Source organism: Saccostrea cucullata, unplaced genomic scaffold (genome assembly GCF_032062105.1).
Source record: "Saccostrea cucullata isolate Sc308-1 unplaced genomic scaffold, CSIRO_AGI_Scuc_v1 ctg599, whole genome shotgun sequence".
In the NCBI taxonomy this organism is placed as follows: domain Eukaryota; kingdom Metazoa; phylum Mollusca; class Bivalvia; order Ostreida; family Ostreidae; genus Saccostrea; species Saccostrea cuccullata.
In genome coordinates, this window is record NW_026938938.1 from 713,380 (window position 1) to 739,179 (window position 25,800).

The 25,800-nt window shown below is 33.9% G+C and overlaps 2 protein-coding genes across 2 annotated transcripts in view; both read right to left on the bottom strand.

The window, feature by feature from the left end:
* LOC134251909 (uncharacterized) lies at positions 1-11,219 on the bottom strand. Its single transcript, XM_062734329.1, has 13 exons — positions 11,009-11,219; positions 10,567-10,722; positions 10,205-10,339; positions 9,716-9,787; positions 9,179-9,317; positions 7,603-7,774; positions 7,312-7,416; positions 7,036-7,138; positions 6,574-6,768; positions 6,322-6,470; positions 4,351-4,479; positions 3,022-3,291; positions 1-1,396 (listed from the first exon to the last, which is right to left on the bottom strand). The coding sequence occupies exons 1-13, from the start codon at positions 11,217-11,219 to the stop codon at positions 92-94; spliced, it is 3,141 nt and encodes a 1,046-aa protein (XP_062590313.1). The 3' UTR covers positions 1-91.
* The window catches only part of LOC134251910 (telomerase reverse transcriptase-like), a 27,655-nt gene continuing 13,011 nt past the window's right edge, over positions 11,157-25,800 (bottom strand). The window contains exons 15-32 of the mRNA XM_062734330.1: positions 23,635-23,672; positions 23,338-23,466; positions 22,928-22,984; positions 22,633-22,733; positions 22,416-22,512; positions 22,136-22,315; positions 21,597-21,671; positions 21,182-21,389; positions 19,299-19,397; positions 18,934-19,014; positions 18,539-18,608; positions 18,311-18,353; positions 17,926-18,055; positions 17,012-17,073; positions 16,813-16,859; positions 16,067-16,181; positions 15,867-15,961; positions 11,157-11,268 (exon numbers count right to left, since the gene is read on the bottom strand). Of these exons, the coding sequence (XP_062590314.1) occupies positions 15,887-15,961; positions 16,067-16,181; positions 16,813-16,859; positions 17,012-17,073; positions 17,926-18,055; positions 18,311-18,353; positions 18,539-18,608; positions 18,934-19,014; positions 19,299-19,397; positions 21,182-21,389; positions 21,597-21,671; positions 22,136-22,315; positions 22,416-22,512; positions 22,633-22,733; positions 22,928-22,984; positions 23,338-23,466; positions 23,635-23,672 (1,607 nt within the window). The 3' untranslated portion in view covers positions 11,157-11,268; positions 15,867-15,886. The remainder of the gene's footprint in view (positions 11,269-15,866; positions 15,962-16,066; positions 16,182-16,812; positions 16,860-17,011; positions 17,074-17,925; positions 18,056-18,310; positions 18,354-18,538; positions 18,609-18,933; positions 19,015-19,298; positions 19,398-21,181; positions 21,390-21,596; positions 21,672-22,135; positions 22,316-22,415; positions 22,513-22,632; positions 22,734-22,927; positions 22,985-23,337; positions 23,467-23,634; positions 23,673-25,800) is intronic.

Consider the following 25,800-nt stretch of genomic DNA (forward strand, 5'->3'; position numbering starts at 1 on the left):
TAGAATCAAAACTTTAATTTATTCAATGAAAAATTATGCATATAACAAATTTTAAACAATTATTCAAAATTTCATTAAATTCAATACTAGATCAAGGGAATTTTGGGGATTTTCCCTTGCTGGGGTCCAGAGCTTGGTAGGAGAAGGCCTGTTGACAAAGTCTTATTAACAGATTGGGATCAATGGCAACCAGTTGTGAGTTTGGTGGATTAGGAGTAGCTAGTCCCAGAGTGGCAGGGTTGATATAATCAGCTGCACCTGATGGTGTTGTAAGGGTGTGAGGGGCTACACTTGATGGGGACACAACCGTTTGTTGTCCTACGTCCACAGGCTGAGCTGAGGGAACAGTGGGGTTAATGATATAGGTGTAAGAAGGAGGGTTGGATGACTGGCCTGTTTGAACATTTGAGACTTGCATCACTTGAGACGGGTTTCCTTGAACTACTGCACTTCCTTGCCCAGTGTTTGTAACTAAATTCATTCTTGCATTGACACCATTCACATTTAATGTTGTGGAAACAGGCACAGATTTTGATAGACTAGCAGGCACAGGTGTTTGTGCTTGAGGACCAGGTGTCTGCTCCAGAAGCTTCAATAGCATGCTTGGATCTGAAATGGTATGTACTTGAATCACTTTTTCTGAACTTTGAGGCAAACCATTCGACATTTGCTGGATTTGTTCAGATGGCACAGGTTGTGGTGTTCCAACTACTTTCACTCCATTGGCTGTATTTAAAGTCAGGGTACTTGTTGAGATACCAGATGATTGTTTTCCCATATTTTGAGAAATCACTTGTTTGGCAGGAGGAACAAATGATAAAGTCTGAGTTTTGGGATTACCTAGGACACTTACATTAACATTCCTGGGTACATTGGCTACTGTTTCAGTTACTACAGAACTTTTAGATCTTGGAACACACTGCTTCACAAAAGTGTTGCACCCAGGGTAAACAATTGTTATTTGTGATGGCTGGACCACATTTTGACTACTTGTGGCCATATGGACTGATGGTTTGGACACAGCTACAAAAGCTGAGCTTGAATTGCTAGGTTTTCTGCTATTCATATGTAGAGAATTTGTACTCATTGCTGCTGTCTGATTTTGTCTATTGACTGCCTGAGTGACAGGTAAATTTCCACTAGACAAAACACTGGGTGTACTAATATCAGAATTAATATTGGTCTGGTTGTATGGAATGAACATTGAATGTTCACTAGAGTAGACTACTGCACCAGACTGGTTACTGGCTGAGGCCTGGTTCTGAGGGAATCCCTGTATATAAGTACCCTGACCACCAGCTGTGTTCACTTGAATGTACACTGGCTGCTGACTCTGGCCTGACAGAGAAGGCTGTTCTACTGCTTGTTGTCTATTTAAGGCATCAGCAGGTATTTCCTGAAAATATGAAATAAAAATCTTAATTAATTTCAAGACTTTTCTCAGGTGCAATTCTAGTCAATAAGAATCTATTATTAAACTAAAAACCATTATTAAACACTAAAGAAGCAATTACAAATAAAACACAAATAATTTTTAGAGATCCCAGTCCTCTCACTAATAATGTCAAAACTAGAACTGTCCAAACGGGACAAAATACCCCCACTGGGTTTTTCAGAAGTGCTTAATCATGAATATTTTATGAATCTAAGAGAAGAGAGAAATGCTAAAACATTTTTAGTGCAAATGTAATTGCTCATGATATTTTTTATAAATGAAATGAAGGCGCAGCCTAATAAATAAAATAGACTAAATATATGGACCAGACACAAATTATGAACTTTCTCTGTCAGTGACCTTGAACTTGCATAAATGACCTTGGTTCAAAGTCATGACACAACCTCAGGTCATAAGCAATGTTTGTGTGAAGTAGTAGATTCAAGTTTTTCCATAATAAAGAAAAATATGGACCGGACACAAATTATAAAATTTTTCTTCCAGTGACCTTGAACTTCCCCAGATGAGCTTGACCCAAAGTCATGACACATCCATAGTTCATGAGCAATCTTTGTGTGAAATGAGAACTTACCAAGTTTATCCATAAGAAAGATATGGACCAAACACGAATTATGAAATTTTTTTTTCCAGAGACCTTGAACTTCCCTAAATGACCTTGAAATAAGGTCAAAACACATCCTTACATCAGGAGGAATCTTTGTATGATATGAGAACCTACCAAGTTTATCCATAAGAAAGATATGGACCGGACACGAATTATGAATTTTTCTTCCAGCGACCTTGAACTACCTCAAATGACCTTGGGTCAAGGTCATGAAACACCCTTAAGATATAAGCAATCTTTGTGTGAAATTAGAACCTACCAAGTTTATCCATAAGAAAGATATGGACCGGACACGAATTATGAATTTTTTCTTCCAGTGACCTTGAACTTCCTCAAATGACCTTGGGTCAAGGTCATGACACACCCTTAGGTTATAAGCAATCTTTGTGTGAAATTAGAACCTATCAAGTTTATCCATAACAAAGACAGGGACCACACACGAATAATGAATTTTTCTTTCAGTGACCTTGAACTTCCCCAAATGACTTTAGGTCAAGGTCATGACACACCCTTAGGTTATAAGCAATCTTTGTGTGAAATTAGAATCTACCAAGTTTATCCATAAGATAGATATGGACCGGACACGAATTATGAACTTTTTCTTCCAGTGACCTTGAATTTCCTCAAATGACCTTGGGTCAAGGTCATGAAACACCCTTAGGTCGTGGGCAATCTTTGTGTGGAGTAGTAAATTCTAATATTCCTCCGTAAGAAAGATATGGACCGGACACGTTAGCACAGACAGCTAGACAGACGGACGAACAGACGGACAAGGTGATTCCTATATACCCCCCCAAACTTTGTTTGTGGGGGGTATTATTAGATCCTCACAGAAAATTCTGCTTTTTAGCATATACAGAAGACTCAATGAGTTGGTAGATTGATATCATGGGTAAGGAAGACCTACAAAATCCACAAACATTGGTCCTAAAGAACAATATTCATTACACAGTATACTCACATGCAAGTTCTCTTGATCAGCAGTATTTTTAGAATGGACCGTCATTGGATAAAATGGAATCACTTGTGGGTTCTCCAGTTGGATGTTCCTCTGATGTTGATTGGCCTGAAGTAATGCCTCATTTTGATTGACAGTTGACGTTGGAACAGCTGATTGGTTGGACTGAGCTCCCATTCCTATAAGCTGTTGTAGAGACTGCTGAAGTTGTAACTGTGTATTCATCACCTGGGCACTCATCTGATCCATTAACTGCTGAATCGTGATGACATTCTGTACAATATAAAAACATCTCTATAAATTATTTCCTGATTCATTGTTAACATTTTCCCCCCACCTTTTCAAGCTTTACATGTGTATCTTTTACCTGAGTGGTGGAGGTTTCTATCTTTTCATTCAGAGTATGTGCTGTAAGAGTGATACATGTCAATCTTTGGATTTACCTGAATACTGGAGGTTTCCATCTTTTCATTCAGTAGCGTGCTGTAGGAGTGATACGTCAATCTTTGGACTTACCTGAGTGGTGGAGGTTTCCATCTTTTCGTTCAGTAGCGTGTGTTGTAGGAGTGATACATGTCAATCTTTGGATTTACCCGAGTGGTGGAGGTTTCCATCTTTTCATTCAGTAGCGTGTGTTGTAGGAGTGTGTTGACTTACCTGAGTGGTGGAGGTTTCCATCTTTTCATTCAGTAGCTGTAGGAGTGATACGTCAATCTTTGGATTTACCTGAGTGGTGGTGGTTTCCATCTTTTCATTCAGTAGTGTGTGCTGTAGGAGTGATACGTCAATCTTTGGATTTACCTGAGTGGTGGAGGTTTCCATCTTTTCATTCAGTAGTGTGTGCTGTAGGAGTGATACGTCAATCTTTGGATTTACCTGAGTGGTGGAGGTTTCCATCTTTTCATTCAGTAGCATGTGCTGTAGGAGTGATACAAGTCAATCTTTGGATTTACCTGAGTGGTGGAGGTTTCCATCTTTTCATTCAGTAGTGTGTGCTGTAGGAGTGATACGTCAATCTTTGGACTTACCTGAGTGGTGGAGGTTTCCATCTTTTCATTCAGTAGTGTGTGCTGTAGGAGTGATACGTCAATCTTTGGATTTACCTGAGTGGTGGAGGTTTCCATCTTTTCATTCAGTAGCGTGTGCTGTAGGAGTGATACATGTCAATCTTTGGACTTACCTGAGTGGTGGAGGTTTCCATCTTTTCATTCAGTAGTGTGTGCTGTAGGAGTGATACAAGTCAATCTTTGGATTTACCTGAGTGGTGGAGGTTTCCATCTTTTCATTCAGTAGTGTGTGCTGTAGGAGTGATATGTCAATCTTTGGACTTACCTGAGTGGTGGAGGTTTCCATCTTTTCATTCAGTAGCGTGTGCTGTAGGAGCTGCTGCTGTATTAGCTGTTGTTGCTGATGTTCAAATATCTGTTGTAGCTGTAGTAGTTGTTGTTGTTGGGGTTCAGTCTGTCAGAAATAGCAGGTCAATAATGAATCAAAGAGAAAAGTATGTTATGTCCCTGTCCAATAGAGCTGAAAATAAGTTAGTACTGGGTACAGGTACGTTTTATTTTATTTTTTTTTTTTTACTTTGCATAAATGTACTTTAATAAAGCAATCTCAATTCTCTGTAAAAATAATTTATATTTTCATGACTAAAGATATCACTACTTTCTCAAAGATATGGGTACATGTATTGATACAGTGGACCCTCAGATATCCGGACACTTCAGTTTCCCCACGATTATTCATGGGAACAGAATTTTTTAATGTTATTTTGTCTCATTTAACTGGTAATTCAGATATCCAGATGCTTCACATATCCGGACAAATTTACTGGGAACCAAAGCGTCCAGATAAATGAGGCTCTACTGTATACTGAATCTTGAATAAATAGAACATTGGTAAATCCTACAAATATTTCATTATTAAAGGGTTTTTATCATGCATCATGATTTTTTGATATAACAAAGTTTTTATGCTATTAAAACCCTCCATCAAATTTTTTTTGTTAGAAAATTAATATTTTCGGTGTTTCAGCGATTCAAAGTTTAAATTTCTCAATATGCATATTTTGATCGCCGATGTTGAGCGCCATTGCTCTGACGTCATAGGTGTCAGTCCTGGTCAAGCGTCTCTTGTGTTTACAAAACGGCTCAATGGCTTCGTATGTAAACCCTACTAGAAATTAAATAAATGATAATTGGTTAATTGATAGATAATTAGATATAATTTGTGTCATTTGGATGAAAAATCAGCACAGGAAAGGTTTTATGAAGTTTTTTTACCTGCCAAAAAACCAAATTGGTCGGTGCGTGGATTTGTTTCCATTCAGAGCATTCGTGTGAACGTCACAATTTTTTCTGATTATATAAAATATCTATTTAATGGAAATAGTATTTTTCAAAAATATTAATTTATCAATAGGCATTTTAAAAGTCCGGCACACATATCATGTACTAAGTGTTGTGAAGTTCGTAATGGCGCACGACGCCATTGACGATCGAAGTGCCCTTTCTATCAAATGATGTTCATTGCTGAAACAGATAGAAGATACACAAGATCTGTTTATGTATAATTTATTAAAATAACAAAGAAAGAAAACGTATAACGACCATTTTTATAATTATTTAAAAAGTCAAACCTTAATAATTCGATCTATTCAGTCGAAGCCAGGAGTTGTCATTAATGGCTTCGTCTTCAATGCCCTGTCCTCCTTTGACGGTATGTTTTTTGTTTATTTTTTTGTTGTTGTAGAAGTTAATACATATAACATCCATAATACATATAGCATCCATAGCCAAAGTTTTATTTTCAATATCAAAATTTCTTCCAACCTAGTGGTGTATTCTTTTTATTTCAAGTATCTATACGGTAGATGTTTTCTTACGATACGCTTTACGAGGTCTAATTGCCCATTGACACCTATGACGTTTCAGTACCATGTGACTCCTATCTAATTAGTGGAGATTTTCAATCTGAAGGCCCTACATTACGGACGTATTATGGCTTAAATACAACAGTTTAAAACATTATTTTATAATTAAACGATAATTATATGTTCCAAGAATACATTAGTGTTTAATTTAAAAGAAATTTCTATGCGTGATAAAAACCCTTTAATGACTATAGTCATAACTTAGAATAATGTTCTTTTAGATCTCTTACACATTAGTCTTTTACATAACACATATTCGTAGATTAAAAAAGAATTACAATACATATTTCTATCACAATAGTTCCCTAACACGAAATTCTAGGAAGCAAGTAAACTAATCCATCTTGTAAAGTAGCAAACAAAAGCCTTACACTTATTGATGGCTGTCTTGGTTCTTGTGTGTTGAATGTCTGGATATGTGGATGTGGCGTTCCTTGAACCAATCCATTATCTGGCTGTACATAAGTGTTACTTGTGTCCAGTCTTGCTTTTATAGTTGTTGACACATTTACTGTGGTGACTGAATACAGAAACATAATCATTAAGAAAGCCAAATCATTTTGTCACTTCAAAGGTATTTTCTCTTAAGATTTTTTTTACACTGTAGACTTAACGACCGTCACCTTTAGGTTTCTGAGCAGTGTGAGATTGGACTTTGGACTTGCTGCTGTGAGTTCTCTTGTATTTGACCAGACCATGCTCTGGGGGCTCTCTATCCCCTCCTGTCCACAACATCTGATGATTAACTTTTGAGATGATCCCTCTAGAGGAGCCAGTCACCATGTTGATAAAGCTGTAGCAATTCTTTCTACATCCAGCTGAAAATAGAATATTCTGTATTGTCAGGTGTGCTCACCTTGAAAGTTAAGCAATGAATATAACATGTGAATATGGAATATAAACCAAGCCAAACATTTTACAGCACAAATACAAATCTTACCAACACCAGTCATTACGAGGATTGAAAGATGGTTTCAAAATAATACAAAGTACATTTTCCTCTTTTGCTTAACAGCTGAAGCAAATGGGCATTTGATTGCATTTTATTCCTTTTTCATTGAACTATATCAAACAAAAGTCAATACCTGATGGAATCAACATTTCAGCTATGACCCTCCTGGCCTCTGACTGGCTTTTCTTGGCTCTTTCTCTCCAGTCACTCAGCAGTCTGCGATGAGTATCTGCCATCTTCATATACAATGAAATAAATAAAATAGCAATAGGAATATTCCTTAACCCCCTTCCCAATCTACTGGTATTAAATATCTAAATAATACATATACAGACATTAGGATAATTGTAGGATCAAAAATTATACATGTAACAACCTCCTTATGCCAGAGATCTTTACAGTTACTTACTTTGACACAGCCGTCAACACAGCATTTATTTTTAGAGAAATCTTCAAAAGCAGTCAACAATCCCATGGTACGTTTGTTTCTCTGCATCACTAAACGACAGCTATCCTAAGGACAGTAATTATACATGCAAACATGTACTGTTATCAATAAATAAAAAAATTTTTTTTTTTAGTTATTAGCAAGTGAATTTATTCAAAGATGTCAATTTAAACACATTACATCACACCTGAATATATTTAGACAGACAATTTGACAAGTATGATTGCTCATAAAGATCACTGTTTACATTACCTCCTCTGTTTTTAACCTTTTGTGGAGGAAGTTATTTGAGTACGTGAGAACTCGTTGACTTCCTCTCTCACACAGCTTCATCACGTCCCTCAGGTACTGTCGCTTCTCCAGAACAAAGGCCTCAAAAGCCCGAGACCTCTTGTGCCCATTACCAAGCCCTACATAGATTTTTCTACAAAATACAACACATATATGTAAAATTTACAAAAAACATCATTACATACATTGTCATGTCATATAATACATAATTTAATGGTTAACTTTAGCCTAAATAAGGTTAACTTTAGCCTAAATAATAATGAGCTTCCCATTATCTTTGCATCACACAACCGCATACCGATTTTGAAAAAAAAAAGAAAACTAGAAAACTGACCAGTCAGCAAATATAAAAGGGTGCAGCTTACGGAATGATTAAAAAATGTACGAAGAATAAGCAACAGCAACTGTATTCTTAAAACTGTATTCTTAAAAATTCCTGAATATTCAAAAACCTGAAAATAATATCCTTGTATTTACATTAGGCAGTAAAGAACAATTTAACACTGAATGCATTAAACAATTATGAAGCTTGTGTTATATAGAATGCCAGCCTTCAATGAATGCAAATATCATGAAGGCTTGACCTTAACTTCAAACAAACAGCAGTTGCAAACAAAGGTTTTCATTAATCTTAAAGATAAAGAAAAGCCTACTAAATTTTCTGCAAGGCTAGATAATTGATCCCAAAGGATTAATTGTACCTCTTATCATTTTCTTCTAAAGTTACAATAAAACTTTTTCAGTATTAATGATAGAATGGGGTTTTTATAAAACTACCTTAAAAATTAATTAACATAAAGTAAAAAAAGTAATTCAAAAAATCTTCTTTAATCTATTTCTTGTTTTTAGAATTCAATGAAATCATAACTATTAAACAAAAATAAATTATAAAAATTTATACCTAAATCCACATTTCACAGTGTTCATAGCATTCCAAATTGACTTAACTTCAAAACAAACTTCATTTGCAGACAAAGGTGGTAATTCATCTCAATGTGACAGATAAAGATAATGCTCTGGATTTTCTTCAGGAGGAAACCTAATTAATCCCAAGGGACTCATAGCCAGCATTCATTTTGGGAACATCTTCAGCAGTTATCTCTCTTTGCCAATGCATTCTAAAGTTAAAATCTACCCCACCACCCCAGCTCCAAACCAGGGGACATAGAGAACCAAACTTAGCATCAAAATATGTATTTCTGCCTACTGAACTAATATACCAAATTTGAACTTGATTGCAACCAAAAAAAAAGTTGCCCATTCATTCTTATGCATAGTAAAGGAATCTACCCCACCACCCCAGCTCCAAACCAGAAGACATTGAGAACAAAACTTAGCATCAAAAATGTATTTCTGCCTATGAACTACCATACCAAATTTGAACTTGATTGGGCAACCATAAAAAAAGTTATTAGAAAAAAACAGAAAATTTGTGGACGGAAGAGAGACAGACGGACAGACGGACAGACAGAGTGATTACTATAGGGCACCCGCAAATCCTTGCGGGGCCCTAAAAAGAACTTAAGTGCATTCTTACTTTCTGGCATTCTTCTTTGCTGGTTTCTCTTCAGTGCATAGTTCTGGAAGCTGATAACATTTCTGTTTACTGAGTTCTGTTGCCTTCTGAAGTAAATCACACAGCTCCTTAGCTCTCAGATCTGCTTGTACTGGGTTTCCTGTCAGTGAGAAAAGTCTTATCATAATCTATTTCTTCAAAAATTTTACTCTGTATTGTGCATTGTTTTTAAATTGGCAAGTTCAAATAAACATGTACACGTGTATAAAGGATTAAAATGTAACAATCAAATTCAAGTATAATACATGCAAAAGATATTAGATTTTTTTCCGACTCAATTAAACAGAGAAAAACAAAGTTTTTGAAAGGCAAAGTCAACAATCTGCACCAGTTTTTAAATGTCCATCTTTATCAAGAATCACTGGCAAAAGAATTGTGTTTTATATAATATTTCTGTAAAATGCTTTTTTTCCCGTTGTTTACATTCTTATCCCATATTTGACAATTTTCAATGTTAAATAAAAAAAAATTTCAAGATCAGGAAGTAAAGAATAGTACCTTGATTTTTGATATACTTCTGAATACAGCCACAAGGTTCCTTTGTATACTCTGGACAAAACAACCTGTTTGCTAAAAATAGTCAAAAACGAATATAAATTTTTCAACACCTTCACATCTATATGTCATCATAGCAATCTTAATCCAAATGTTCAGAGTTTTAGAGAACAAATTCAAGATACCAAATCTGATTTTTTTAAAAAAGCAATGAACACATGCACTAAAACTCATTCCTAAGAACATGGGAATGGCCATTTCATAGATATAGCAAAGTTACCTTGGATCCCCAGCTATATAAATTTAAGGAATTCCTTATATTTGTATATGGATATAACGAATTATGGATAGAGCAAAGTAATTTCATAAGTCCCAGGGACTTAGTTATAACTGAGTTTTACTGTATGTATGCAATCCCTCCATAAATAACTAACATTTATAACCAAGATTTGTAACCTCATTGTTGACAATAGTCATAAAGCCCTCCCCTACCTTCTGGTCTCATCAATCTGTTCGCCATCTCCTGGGCCTCGGCTTTACACCGCCTTATATACTCATCTTTTATCGCCGCCTCAGGTTTCTTCACCCAAGAAGTTTTCTTTGATTTCTTTTTTACAAACACAAGATCTAAAATCCAATGAACTTGAGATATAATCAGTTATGCAGCCACAACATTTTTAATTGTATAAGATATTGTTTTGTTCCATAGCATTTAGTGTTAAAATTAAATTGAAACAAGTTCAACTTCACAGCTGTTTATCAATCCTCATTGCTCCTAAAAAAATGTCATTTCAAATATATTTCCTTATCAATTCAAAAATTATGTGTCATGGTTAAACATATCTGCTACCTACAGCACTGATTGCATATCAGTATTTTTCTTCCAGTGAGGGGATCTAGGGACTCGTGCGGCAGTGGGCGGTGTCTGGAATGACAGTTCTTCAGAGATGTCTTACTTCTCTTGTTGACAACGTATGGAGAGCCACATCTGCCACAACTAAATGGTTCCCCTGGTAAAGTACACAATCATGTAAATATATCTAAATCAATAAGATACAGTTCTTTGACTCCTTTCATATAAATTTATACATTTTGCAAAAACACATCTTTTCTCTTTTGTTAAGTACAGCATCAATCAAAATTTGTTGTTTATTATTCCCTAATAAAATATAATTCATGTTATAGTTCACATTATATACTTGAAATCTTTAACACCACTGAGCATCAGCCGGACACACCATTCAAAATATGTCACAGTAATTAATATCATTTACAAGTAGATTCAAATCATTTTACCATTTGGTAGCAAATCACATTTTCTGTTTGGTCCAGTAACACTATTCCCATTTCTTTTTACATTTCGTCTCTTTTTGCCGTCAGTCCGTTCAGGAGAATAATAAATACGAGGTCGTTTTTTCCTCTCGCTTTTCCTGGTGTCACCACTCTGTATTTGCTTCTGGTCCTCTTCATCTTCTGTTCCATCATCAGATATCACGACGTCTTCCATGTTTATATCTAATCTCTTGCTGGATGAAATTATTAAGGATGCAACGGTGCTGCAAGAGAAAAAAAAATAAATGTATGAGGGTTGTTGGAGAAGTTCGAGGAAAAGTTTTATGGTGAGTGTGCTATTTACATGAAACCAAAAAAACTTTGCAGATAAAAACTAAACATATTTTTCAAATAAATAAACATGCATAAATTTGGTGTTTGCTTAGAACTATTAATGAAACATTATTTTTTGAAAGATATAGTCTCACAACTGCAACAGTTTGTGCAAACAAATTGAATAATGTGCATGTCATGTACTTTTTTGCATGTTCATGTTACAGAATAGAATAGAATAGAATAGAATAGAATTTATTACCAATCAGGGCCCATTAGGCATAAACATATAACATATATAATTACATATAAACATAATATTAAAGTAATAGACAGAATACAACATGTGGTGAAGAGCAATTCTTCTATTAAGTATATATATATACTGATATATATGTTGGTGGCAATTTAAGTTTCATATACAGACATACATGATGGTTTGTTGTACAAAAAAAAGTGTGCATAAGTATTATTCATGATATACATATATATGTAAATATATACATATCAAAATGCATAAAACTATGTTTGAAACATCAACAGGAGGCAGCAAGAGTCGGTGCTAAAGGATATACAGAATTCCACTTCTGCCTCATGTAGAATAAACAGACATAAAATTTATGGAGATAAACATATATTATATAAACAAATTGTACATTGACACATGTGTTAATTAAACTAAACTACAATGGACAGCAAGAGTCAGTGCTGAAGGATAGTATATTGTTATTATACATGTATTAAAGTTATCCACTTCTGTCCAATGTAGAGTATATAATACAACACAAATATCAACAACACCTTTACATAGTGTAGCATAATTATCCAACCAAGGTACTTCAAATGATTTTGAATTTGTCGAACTATACATGACTTATGAATTCACACAATTTGAACAGCACATCAACATCTTCACAGTTCATTAACCATAAAAATTGGTTATTTTTTGACAAGCTATTAAAAAGATGACACCTCATAGATATCATGGATAGTAAATTTATTCTTGATTGACTATGGCATGGACAACTTAAAAGAAAATGTACTTCATCTTCTATCTCTTCTATTTTACAATTGGGGCATATTCTCTCTTCTCTTGGAATACCGTAATGTCTACCTTTTTCAATCATCAGATTGTGAGAAGATATTCTAAATTTTGTTAGAATCTTTCTTTTTTCAAACTTTCTTAAAATTAATAAATAAGGTTCTAGCCCAAAGTTCTGTTTAATTGTGCAATAGGTGTCCAATTTCCCACAATTACTTAATTCTTCCTTCTTTTGATACCATTTTTCAAGAAAATATGAATTTAGAATGCATTCACAATGATATTTAAATGTTGATGTAGATGATTTCAGATGAGGTGTTAACTGAGGAAGAAGTTGTTTAAACATATCAATAGAACCAAACCATGATAAATTGTTTTTATTGAAATTGGATAACGAGGTAGTATACGCAGCTTTTAATAGAGGATATGTGTCATCCAAATTCTCTAACCTATGCCAGTATTTCAATATATTCTGAACAATACTGAAACTCATAGGGTGTCTACCTAGTTCTGAAAGGACTGCAAATTTTGTACTTTTGTTATTTACACCTAATAAAAATCTACAAAACTTGTAATGTAATTTCTCACAAAGTGACTTAGAAAATAATTCATCCAGTGCAATGGGTCCATTTCTAAATCGTGATGTAGTAGTGTTAAAGGCCCCCCAAATTTCACTACCGTAAAGTAATATGGGTTTTATTGTATGATCATATACATGTAAAGCTGTGTTTATTTTAGGGTTCAATGATAGGAAATTTTTTTGTAATTTAAAAAATGCCTTTGAAGCTTTTTTGTAAAGTTCATCCTGAGCAAGTGTAAAACTTCCAGATGCAGTGAAATGTATGCCCAAGTATTTATAAGAAGTAACACATTCAAGAGGTTCTTTGTTTAGTGTGAAGTTTTCTTTCAAGTGTCTACCTGCTTTATTAAAGATTAATACTTTGGTTTTTGAAACATTTACATCAAGGCACCAGTCAGTACAGAACTTATCAAGACAATTAAGTTTTTGTTGAAGTCCTTTTGATGACTTGGACAATAAAACTATATCATCTGCATACATTAGACAATGAAGTAATTTATCGTGTAACTGAATATTATCATCAGTTATATTATTGAAGTATTCTGGAAGATTATTGATAAAAATTTTGAATAAATTTGGACTTAAATTGTCTCCCTGTTTAACTCCTAACTTAATAGGGAAAGTCTCAGTGACTTGAAATGGCGCCCGATTGTTCAACTTAATGCATGATCTATACAATTGTACATACTCTTAATTACATTGTAAAATTTAGATCCAACACCAATTTCTAGCAGTTTAATTTTGATGCCTTCATGTATTACTGTGTCAAATGCTTTTCTAAAGTCAATGAAACATGCATAGAGTCGTCCTTCTTTCTGAGAGCAATATGTTTCAAATAAAGTTCTTAAAATAAACATGTTACATATAATTGTTTATGTATAAATTTTAAATATTTATTCAATTTCATTCAGCAAAATTTTTTAATGAATCAGAGGGATTTTGACAGTTTTATCGCTAGATGATCCATGGCTGTGTAAAAACAAGAACAAAAATTGCAATGCATTGAATGTCTTAAGCTTAAAGCATCCAGCTTTTAAAAGAAACAAATGTGCAAACATGCAATAAAATACCGAAAAGTAGAACATGGACTTGAAAATACAAAATCTCCCAAATGTATTCCATCTAGATCTGAAACAGAATTTTAAACCGGCACAAAAGTTAGAGCTAAAATATCTTCATTTAAATTGAACTGTAAAGAAAATCGCTTGGTACAATTCACTCTCTGACATAAATACTGAAGTAGTTGTTAATTTAATGTTTGACTTAAAGCATATTTTCATTTTCTCAAAATAAACTAGGTCATATATATAATAAACAATAAACTACAAAATATCATATGTATTACTTCAACAAAGACTTCAATTGAGTAAATGGACTATAAATTTAATGAAATATTCAATTTCTTGGTTACCTTACAAATTGTTGTCGTAAAATTTAGTTTTTTCTTTGTTTTGGGTTGTATACAAATCAAATTCTCCCAATATTGTGATTATTATTTGAATTTCGATCCCGATCGAATTTATCGTTAATCAATTTGTAAACACGAGTTTCCCATCCTTTTCATGTGTGATAAGAAATTTGATTTAATTTTTTTTCGAAAGTATAAATGTCAATAGATTATTGTGATTATAAATTATTTTTTAATATTTACACTAAACTTGATTTCTTCGGTTTTTCTCTCTGGGGGGGGGGGGGGGGGGAGGGAAAATATCAGATAAAAAATCGGAGAGGGCTACATATTCATTTCCAGAGAATTTTTCAAATAAAAATTTTTTTTTCTCAAAATTTCATGATATATTTATTTCTAGCTCTGACATATATCAAAGTGTACTTTTAAGAATATATGAATAAATAGTTTGATATATTTGCTATTCATAAGTTCAGTGTAGACAATGACATACACTTCTGAGGACATTGAATTTGGTGAACAAAAAATGCATGCTCATTCTACTCATGAAAAACATTCATTTACCTTTTACATATAGTGCATTGTAACAATTTTATTTGGAAAATGTGGTTTGAAATAAGTGTTATATCAATCTCCTGTTAATAAAGCTTAATTCCCACCTACATTTGTAAACAGTAAATTGCTAAAATGGTACCCTAAAAAATTTTCAAAAATGTTCAAAATGAAAATAAAAGAAAATTAAAAATGTCAGAAATAAAAATAAAAATTGTCAGAAATGCAATGAAAAACTCCAGAAATAAAATGCAGCACAGAACAAATTGAAATACTTTCAACCACAGCAGCTTTTCATGTTAACTTGAATTTCCTTCACCCAAGGATGTTTTGAGGCTCAAAAGAGTAAAAAAAAAAGAAGTCTTTTAAGTTCCAGCATACTGTAAAACACAGTTATAGCAAACACGCTTATAATTAATGAATTGACCCTAACAGCCAAGTGATTCTGATTCCCCATGGCTTTGAAATACTGGTATGTATATTGTAAACTTAACAGATAAAACAAATTTTGCTTATAATGAAGAGAAATCATTAGTTTCTGACATTTTTTTTAATAAATGTATTTTACTGTAGCGTACTGTCTTTCTGAATCATTATCAAAGAACCAGAAACTGTTTTTTTTTCTACATGTTTACTTCAAGACATCCTGTATCTATTTATACATGTACACATAATATACATATGGGTTCACCAGACAAACACCGGTAACTGTCCTTAAATGTCTCCAATAGAACCTTAAATACTATAACTAGAGTGTTTTTTTTAAACAATGTGTACTTGACCAAAATTTTTTTTATCTGTCTAATTTAACAATTTTTAAATGTTATTCTTGTCACAAATTAAGTACATGCAAATGCCTTTTTAATGGGTGCACATAAAACAGAAAATAATTACCAGAATTGTTCTTATAACTATAGTGTAATACTGTGCAGTCTTCCACCCACAAGGACTTATCATCTGTTATTACAATGTATTAATGTCTCAGTTTTAATTTTTCAATTTCTCCAGCTCCACAGGAATTTGTCTACACAATCTTCTAAGAGTAACAGAGGCATGCTTATCCTAAAAATAGAAATCTTAATGAACACTTGTAATGTAGTAGGTATCCATAAATACAGTTTTCATTACTCAAACTTGGTCAAAATCATAACACCAAAAAAACTGTACCTCTGCATGAAGAAGTTTTTCCTTTTGCTTCACAGACTGGCTTATCATTTGAATCAGTTCCTTGTAGCTCAATGAGTGACATTTCATCTTTATCAAAAACGCATACCAACATAACCTTCAATGGAAAACATTTGCTGACAATAAAGGTTACAGATAGATCTAGATCAATAATTAAAAAAAAATCTTTATTAGTAATACTGCATGTGTGTATTATTACTTCCAATTATTTATAATTTATTTTTTATTACTTTTAATACATTTATTATTTTTAGTGATAAACTTGAAAAAGGGAGATGTGTTTGAGAAACATACAGCACCTAAGGGCCAATATTCAACAATATTAAAAAGTAGTTTAAACTCCCAGATTAATTGATCAAAAACAATGGTTCAAAAAGAAAGTTCCTGTCACAAGGAATTCACACGTGAAATATTAAGTCCTGGCACCAACCATTAGACAGAATGTTTAAGGTTTTGAAGACAAACAAACAGACTAAAAAGCTAGAATCTTTGAATATACACAAATCACAAATTTTCGAGGGGGTTTAATTTTTTGTGGTTTTCAAGGTATGAAGAGACCACTAATTTATGTCCACCACGAAATGAAAGTTTTCACATATTTTATTACAGATAAATTCTTCAACGACAAAATCAAATCCCCATGAACCAATATATTTTTCTCAAACCACAAAAATTTGACCCCTTGAAAATATACAATTTTATACTATGCGGGCATAAAAAATATTCACCATTCCACTACTCCTTTAGGAACTTCAAAAACAAATCTGTCTCCAAACTGTGTAAGAAAAGTCAACGATGTTAAACAAATTTTAAGATCATGATTTATATTATTATTTTAAGATATGACTTTACAATAAGTTGTTCACTTTCCACAATATTTTTAGTTATGCCCCTATTTGTTATAAGTAATGTCAATTTTTAACAAACCTTTCTTGTACATTGCATGGCTGCCTGAGAACAGAGATAGGAACCTATATCATTGATCAGGGCTGGAAAAAAATAATGAAAGAGAAAAAATTATTATTATTAAAGACTAACAAATTATATTATAATGCAAATGTTTTGTAAAACACGTTTTGATTGGCTAATGCACTGATGTTTGAAGAGTAAAACGAGCATTAACGAGTGAAAAAGCTTTTCATTGACGTCATAATAGAGCGACGCAAAAACACAATGCCTTGTGACATTTTTCATGCAACAAAACAAGATGTGTTTGTGAAACACTATGCGCCCAACGGCAACAAAATTCGAAAAAGCTATTTATAGTACATAGGTGACAGTCAAGGTCACAAGGTCGTTGACCTTGGTGTCATTTGAAAGAACTTGATTAGAGGAGTATGCACACCAAATATGAAGTTTATATCTTTCATGGTTCAAAAGTTATGGAGAAGGTTCAAGTTTGCAGAAAAAAGCTATTTTTGGCATATAGGTCACAGTCAAGGTCAAAAGGTCATTGACTTTGGTGTCATTTGAAAGAGCTTCATTAGTGGAGTATGCATATCAAGTATGAAGTCTCTATCTTTCATGGTTCAAAAGTTATTGCGAAGGTTAAAGTTTGCAGACAAACAGACAGACAGGACAAAAACAATATACGGCCCGGATCTATTGATCGGGGCGTATAATAAGACGTAAACAACAAACAAAATGCATGGATTGCATTAGAATGGGAATAACTAATCCTCTAATTTGGTATTTACAACCGTTAATACTGATTTAATGGTAGCAAACATCAGTTTTACCGGCTCCGCGTCGTCGGTAAAACTCAGTTTGCAACCATTAATGCTGATTTAACGGTCATAAAACAGATAGTTACTGATTCTTATTCAATAAACAACACCCACCATGAAAGAAGCCTGGATTATCATGGACTCTTTGTTTCTCTGGCAGACATGAAGAATAACAATGGAACTTAAAGGCCGTCAGCAACAAGAGTCTGTATATGTTAGACAGGCACACCTCTAAGGAGTTCAACTACAAAATACATCACAAAACTAAAATCTAACTCATTCATATTATTTTGTAAGGCTTTTGGAAAAGTTATTTTTTTGCTGCATATTTGCCTTTGATAATTTCATACATGTCAAGGATTCAATATGTGGCCTACATATGTTAATAACAAGCTCTAACAAGATGAGGAGCAGGTCATGCATTAAGGGGATTGATTTTTGTACGCTGTACATGTATAAAGAAGATCATGTAATGTAATTATAAAACGTACAAAGTTACCTCAGTATCAAGGAAAATTGCATGGCATTTTGGTCGTAGGGACCTAAAGAAGAAGAAAGTTTAATCCATTTTAATATGTTTACAATCTTTATACAGGAGACTGAAAAGAATAACTCCTTTTTTGAAATACTAAATTGTATGTTATATTTTGTGAATAATTCTTTGAAATTTTCTTTTTATTCCAAAAAAAAAAAAAAAACAATGAAAAAGCTGAATTTGAATCCTTACATCAATAATTTTCTTTTCATTGTAAGGCCTGGGGAGGTAGAAACATCAACTGTCATTGTGTATCTCATTCCTATTAAAATACATAGCTTTTAAAGAAAGCGGTTAAACTTGTGTCAATTTATTTCAACCTACATGTATTTAGAGGTAGACATTTATTGTATTAAAGTAAATCTCTGTATGCAAAAAAATCCTTTGACTTTATGATTTTCTGAGAAAATGACGTAAAAGACTAAAAAAAAACAAGATTAGTGGTTTATGAGAAAAAATTTACACTCTTCTTCAATAGTTTTAACATATGGTATTACCCAAAGATGGAGACAAAAAGTTGGAAACTATTCCTATGCATTGAGCATTTCAAGTAACAAAACAATATCACAGATGACAATAAAACATACTTGTTCCTTCATATCTGGTGAGATCATTTCCAACTTCAAGTGTTGCTGTGTTAAACAACAATCCACACCATGGAAACCAATCTAAAAATTTCTTTGATTAAACAAACTAAGAATACACACATTAGAAAGTTAACATGTTGATACTGCAGTGTTGCTGTTGGGGGCAAGCACAGTTGTGTACATGTTATTGATGGAAAACTATTATTTTTAATTTTGAATCATTTCTTTATTGATTGATCTATACTGTGACTCATGTGCCGATGGTTTCATTTCTATAATCATGTAGCCTAGTAAAACAGTCAAATTTTTAACAAAGAGCTATCAGTTTTACTAATCCTCATTCCTGATTTAGAAAAGCTATGTACCTCCAACATTCCTTTTCATAATGCCACAAGATTCGTGATCATAAGCAAAGTTGACTAAAATCTTGTCAGTGTTGATGGAAAAATTGTACTCAGAGTTTCCTAAATGAAGCAATATAAAATTTTGTTTTAACAAGAGGCCCATGGGCCTTATAGGTCACCTGAGTATCATGCAACAACTTTCCAACAACTGAATTTGATTCATGTTTTAATCCAGAAGCCATGAAATTCACCATTTTGAAAGAAGCACCATTGCTTATCATTATTATGCACTCAGCATACTTACTTTGGTTAGTAATACCCAGAGGTTGTTCCTGTAGATCACAGTAACAAAGAGAAAATGCATTTCCACTTTATCATATCAGTTGTGCACCCCATCCCACAGGAACCACTGACCCTGGGGCCACATCTTTCAAAATTTTGGAAATTTTATAAATTTTATTTCATCATGTTTTTGATTAATACCAAACTGCAGATTTCAAAGCATTAAATCATTTTCAGTCCCCCCCCCCCACTCAAGTACCTCTATCCTAGGGGCCAGGAAATTAAGCATTTTTGGAAAGAGCAGCGTTCCTTGTCATAAATATATACTAAGATCATTGCCATAATACCCAGGATCAAAGGAAAAGATTTTCAAAGAATTTATGCATTTTCACTATATAAACATTAAAGCCCCACCCTAACACAAGAAGCCCTGACCCCGGGGCCCTGAAATTCACAAATCTCAAAGAGGCACCCTTCCTCCTCATAACTATGTACATAGTTCATTGGTATAATACCCAGGTGCAGAAAAAAAGATTTTTAAAGAGTTTATGCATTTTCACTATATAAACAATAGAGCCCCACCCTAACACCAGGACCCCTGACCCTGGGGCCATAAAATTCACAATTGTGGAAGAGTCACTCTTACTCATCATAACTATGTACTTAGTTTATTTAATGCCCAGGAGCAGAAAAGAAGAATTTCAAAGAAATAATGCATTTTACCTATATAATCTAAATAGCCCGCCCTGCCATTAGAACCCCTGACCCTGGGGCCATTAGATTCACAATTTTAGAAGAGGCAGTCTTATTCAACATAACTATGTACTTGGTTAGTTTATTTAATGCCCGCAAACAGAAAAGAAGAATATCAAAGAATTATTGCAATATCACTATAATAATCTATATGGCCCCACCATAGCACTAGAACCCCTGACCCTGGGGTCATTAAATTCAAAATTTTGGAAGAGGCAGTCATTTTCAACTCAACTATGCACTTGGTTAGTTTATTTAATGCCCAGGAGCAGAAAAGAAGAATTTCAAAGAAATAATGCATTTTCACTATATAACCTATATAGCCCCACCCTAGCACTAGAACCCCTGACCCTGGGGCCGTGAATTTAACAATTTTGGTAGAAGACTTAATGCTGATTACAATCATACCAACAGTTTGACTGTTTGCTGTCCAGGTGTAAAGAAGAAGATTTTTAAAGATTGCACTAATTTTAGTGGTTTTGGCCCCACCCCCAGGCCCCAGGGGGGCAGGGACCATGAAATTCACAATTTTCGTTCCCCTTCACCTACAGATGCTATATGGCAAATTTGGTTGAAATTGGTTCAGTGGTTTCAGAGAAGAAGCTGAAAATGTTCAAATGTTAACGCACGACGACAGACGAAAACAGATAGCAATAGGTCACCTGAGTTTACTCAGGTGACCTTAAAATATGTGTAAATTCATTCACATATGTGCTAAAATGACCTCATAAAATTTCATTTTTGTCAATGATCATACACATACCCAGAGTCATATAATATATATATAACCTGGGTTCAATGTATCGCTGTTTCAAAATATTCTGCTACATCTGACCGGTATGCATTTTATAAACATTAAGCACATTTACCCTGGATCATTTTACACAGAAACATCTCTGCTCTCTGTCTAGAGGGCGTGACAAACAAAGAATCATCTACCATCCTCATCAGGAGCTCTTCTTCCTGTGGGGGCAAAAATGTTCTCTCCATGTGTCCATAATACATGTTACACAGTAAGGTGGAGAGAACAGACCCCTGGCTGATCCCTGTAGTCTGCCTAAAATACTGTCTCCCAATCTATGGGTAAATAGAAGGATTGATTCGTTACTCTCTCCATCTTCTGAAGTAAAGTAAAATTTATATACTTGCTGACATTATACATTTTAAAAAGTTGTAAAAAAAGAACTCTCCTGACACAAGATTCTGTTTTTCCTGATATGCTGATAACAGATTATATATGTAAAAAAATTCAATGACTGATTTTTATTCCTATTAAAAACATACTTTGATAATATTATTCAATATGTGACACTTCAACTTTTCAAAGACCTCTTCTAGATGCATCTGTTGGTTTATCATCTGCAAAACAAGGGTAAGAAACAAAACCTCTATTGACAATGTAAAAACTGGAGGCCCTATTGGGACACAATGCTCACCTGAGTCAATATGGCCCTGCAGATTTACTAATATATTCCTAACCTCAAGTTCGCAATGTAATGAAGGTTTCAACTTTTTTAACGGCCCACTGGCTATTCAGAAGATTTTAAAAAGGTCCAATCAAATTTTTAATTATCTCAACTTCATATTTAGTAATATCTCCTTTATCCAATGATTCTTTGTGGCAAGTATGGTTGAAATTGACTCTGTGGTCCAGGTGAAGTTGATAATGTGAAAAGTTTACAGACAACAGACAAAATGTGATCAGAAAGCTTATAGGTGATCTACTTGCAAAATGACCATTTTCAAAAATATTTCAAGCCATCTGGTCTAATAAAGTCGAGCCAAATCAGAATGCTTCCATCTTTAACAACAATTCTACAAACCTGATTCACAAACACCATGTTACTGAGCTTATTGTCTTCTACAAGTTTTTTGATAAATTTTTCAAAGTCAGGAATATAATCCCCAAAACCAGCAGCAATCTTCTTAAACTTGCACACAACTTTCCCATCTGATACGTAATGAGACACAAATTTTCTGATGATTACATCTTCATCTGGAGCCTAGATAAGAAAAATGATAAATAGACTTAAATTTGTCAGATTTACAAGTATTTGTTTTACTGGTATTTATCATAACAAAACTTCAGGAATTCAATACTACCTTTGAAAGCATATTTTCCAAGATGTGTAGCAGTTTTTCTTGTGAAATACCATCAAAGCAACTACTGATGTCTGTTTTGACAAAATATAATGGTCTCCTATAAAAAAAATATTGGTTTATTATTTATGTGCATTATATTAGAAAATTAAGCACAAATGTTATGAGAAAGCTTTCCGATATCAAGGTCAGTCAAAATGAATAAATCATGCAATTTAACCTGTTTGAATTCCTTTTCCAGTCCATAACATAATATTTCCAGGCAGAGAAAATGTCATCTGTTCCAAATGTAGCTGATCCTATACTGGACGGATCACACGACTGAAAAGGGAAACAAGTTATCAAGTACCACACAGGATTTATTTAGAATTTATCTACTGATCAGAAAACCTGCATTCTAGATTTTTCAATAGAAGACAACTAACATCACAGCCGTATTTTGATTTACATTCCTGATTTGAAACTAGTTATGATTCTGGTTTATAACTGATTTGTCAACTTAATAAAATACTCACTGAGAGATAAGAAAGGACAGTCAATACATTCATAAGCTGCTTGTTAATTGGTAAAGTCTGGAAATTAAAAAAAAAGGGTTTTATCAACTTGTTTCACTGCACATGAAATCTCAAAGAAAGATCTCTTATTATCTCTCTTATGTTAAGAAATAGTCAATTTAATCAGTTGAGACATCAAACATCAAAAACAGGTAGAGATTGGGGCTCAAAGAAAGATCTCTTATCATCTCTCTTATGTTAAGAAATAGTCAATTTAATCAGTTGAGACATCAAACATCAAAAACAGGTAGAGATTGGGGCTCAAAGAAAGATCTCTTATTATCTCTCTTATGTTAAGAAATACTCAATTTATTCAGTCAAGACATCAAAAACAGCTAGAGATTGGGGACTCATTATTGGACATAGCTTACAGATTTAGCAATGGCTGGGGGTTGTCTGCCTAGATTGGCAATAGGACGAAGTGACCTCAGTTTGGGTAGAAATCTGATAGTTGCCTCCCCCAGACAATCACCTCTCTGTAACGCTGATGTAACTTCAGTCTTAAACAAGAAACAGAATTTGATTTTTTTTGAGCACAAATATCCATTTTTTTCTCCTCAAGAACATTTAATATCACCACTTCATAAGAAATGAAAGAAGAAGAGAAACAACCAAAATGAACCTACATTTGTAAATAAAATGACGGTGTCATAGAAATGGAACACTACCTTTTTGATGCTAGACAGTATTCCTCTTCTCTTCAGATCTACAAGATTTTAAAAATATGTCATATTTTACAACATAAAACAAGAGATGTTTGTAAAACACTTATGCCCCCCTCCCCCCAAATTGGAATTTTTCCAAGTCCAAGGGGCAAAACTCTGTCAAAAATGGCACAATTGTACCCAAAACAGAATTTGACCTAGATATTCATCTGATAAATCTGTATACTAAATTTCATCTCAGTATGTGCAACGGTTGCAAAGAAAATGAACGGAAAACTGCAAATAATTGGAATTTTTCTAAGTCCAAGGGGCATAACTCTGTCAAAAATGGTGCGATCGTACCCAAACCAGAACTTGTCCTAGATATTCATGTGATATATCTGTATACTAAATTTCATCTCAGTATGTGCAACAGTTGTGAAGAAAATGAACGGAAACTGCAAATAATTGGAATTTTTCTAAGTCCAAGGGGCATAACTCTGTCAAAAATGGCGCGAACGTACCCAAACCAGAACTTGACCTAGATATTCATGTGATATATCTGTATACTAAATTTCATTTAAGAATGTGCAACTGTTGTAAAGAAAATGAAAGGAAACTGCAAATAATTGGAATTTTTCTAAGTCCAAGCGGCATAACTCTGTCAAACATAGGTAATCAGAGATTACAGAGCTCACCTCAACGAATGTTGTCTTTAAGTAAGGCAAAGTCACACAATTAACCAACAAAAATGAAAATATTTTTAAAAGCAATTTTGATCTGATACTTTGAAATAGACCTACATAAAAAATTTAAACTACTTCTTCTTCATGAAAATGTAATGAAAGTCCAGCATCTGAAGCAAATTTGAGAGTTTTCATCTCTTGATGCAGCATTTGTGCAAGTTTGGTTTATACAATGTTATATAAGCCTTATAGTTTTTGGTAACAGACCTGCAACCATAACTTTTACCTTGTCTATTATCTGAAAAATGTATGTCCAATTCAGCATCCGAAGCAAGTCCATTAGTGTGCATCCTTAGATGTATCATCCATGCAAGTTTGCTCATTATAGGGCTTATAGTTTATTGGAAATGAAACATGCATCAAAACTAACATTTTCACTCATCCACAAAAAGTAGGTCAGATTCAGCATCCGAAGCAAGCCTGGAAGTATGCATCCTTAGATGTATCATCTATGCAAGATTGGTCATTAAAGAACTCATAGTTCCTTGGAAATGAAACCTGCACCAAAAACTTTTAACTATTCACTCAACCGGAAAATGTAGGTCAGATTCAGGATCCGAAGCAATCCTGGTAGTGTGCATCCTTAGATGTATCATCCATGCAAGTTTGGTCAACATAGGGCTTATAGTTACTTGGAAATGAAACCTGCACCAAAAACATTAACCTGTTCGCTCAACTGGAAAATGTAGGTCAGATTCAGCATCCGAAGCAAGCCCAGTAGTATGCATCCTTAGATGTATCATCCATGCAAGATTGGTCAACATAGGGCTTATAGTTACTTGGAAACGAAACCTAAACCAAAAACTTTAACCTGTTCACTCAACCAGAAAATGTAGGTCAGATTCAGCATCCGAAGCAAGCCCGGATTTTTAAAGAAGTTTGCATCCTTAGATGTATCATCCATGCAAGTTTGGTCAACATAGGGCTTATAGTTACTTGGAAATGAAACCTAAACCAAAAACTTTAACCTGTTCACTCAACCGGAAAATGTAGGTCAGATTCAGGATCCGAAGCAATCCTGGTAGTGTGCATCCTTAGATGTATCATCCATGCAAGTTTGGTCAACATGGGGCTTATAGTTACTTGGAAATGAAACCTAAACCAAAAACTTTAACCTGTTCACTCAACCGGAAAATGTAGGTCAGATTCAGCATCCGAAGCAAGCCCGATAGTATGCATCCTTAGATGTATCATCCATGCAAGTTTGGTCAACATAGGGCTTATAGTTACTTGGAAATGAAACCTAAACCAAAAACTTTAACCTGTTCACTCAACCGGAAAATGTAGGTCAGATTCAGCATCCAAAGCAAGCCCGGTAGTATGCATCCTTAGATGTATCATCCATGCAAGTTTGGTCAACATAGGGCTTATAGTTACTTGGAAATGAAACCCACACCAAAAACTGCACCAAAAATGTTAACCTGCTCCAAAAACATTAACCTGG

Excerpts from the sequence above, each read along its gene's own strand:
- LOC134251909 (XM_062734329.1), bottom strand. The coding sequence starts at position 11,219 with ATGGAAGACGTCGTGATATCTGATGATGGAACAGAAGATGAAGAGGAC. Across the intron at positions 7,775-9,178 it reads GCAAAGAAGAATGCCAGAAA|AAAAATCTATGTAGGGCTTG; the intron begins GTAAGAATGCAC and ends TGTATTTTGTAG. Across the intron at positions 7,139-7,311 it reads GTGTTGACGGCTGTGTCAAA|ATGGCAGATACTCATCGCAG; the intron begins GTAAGTAACTGT and ends TTGTATATGAAG.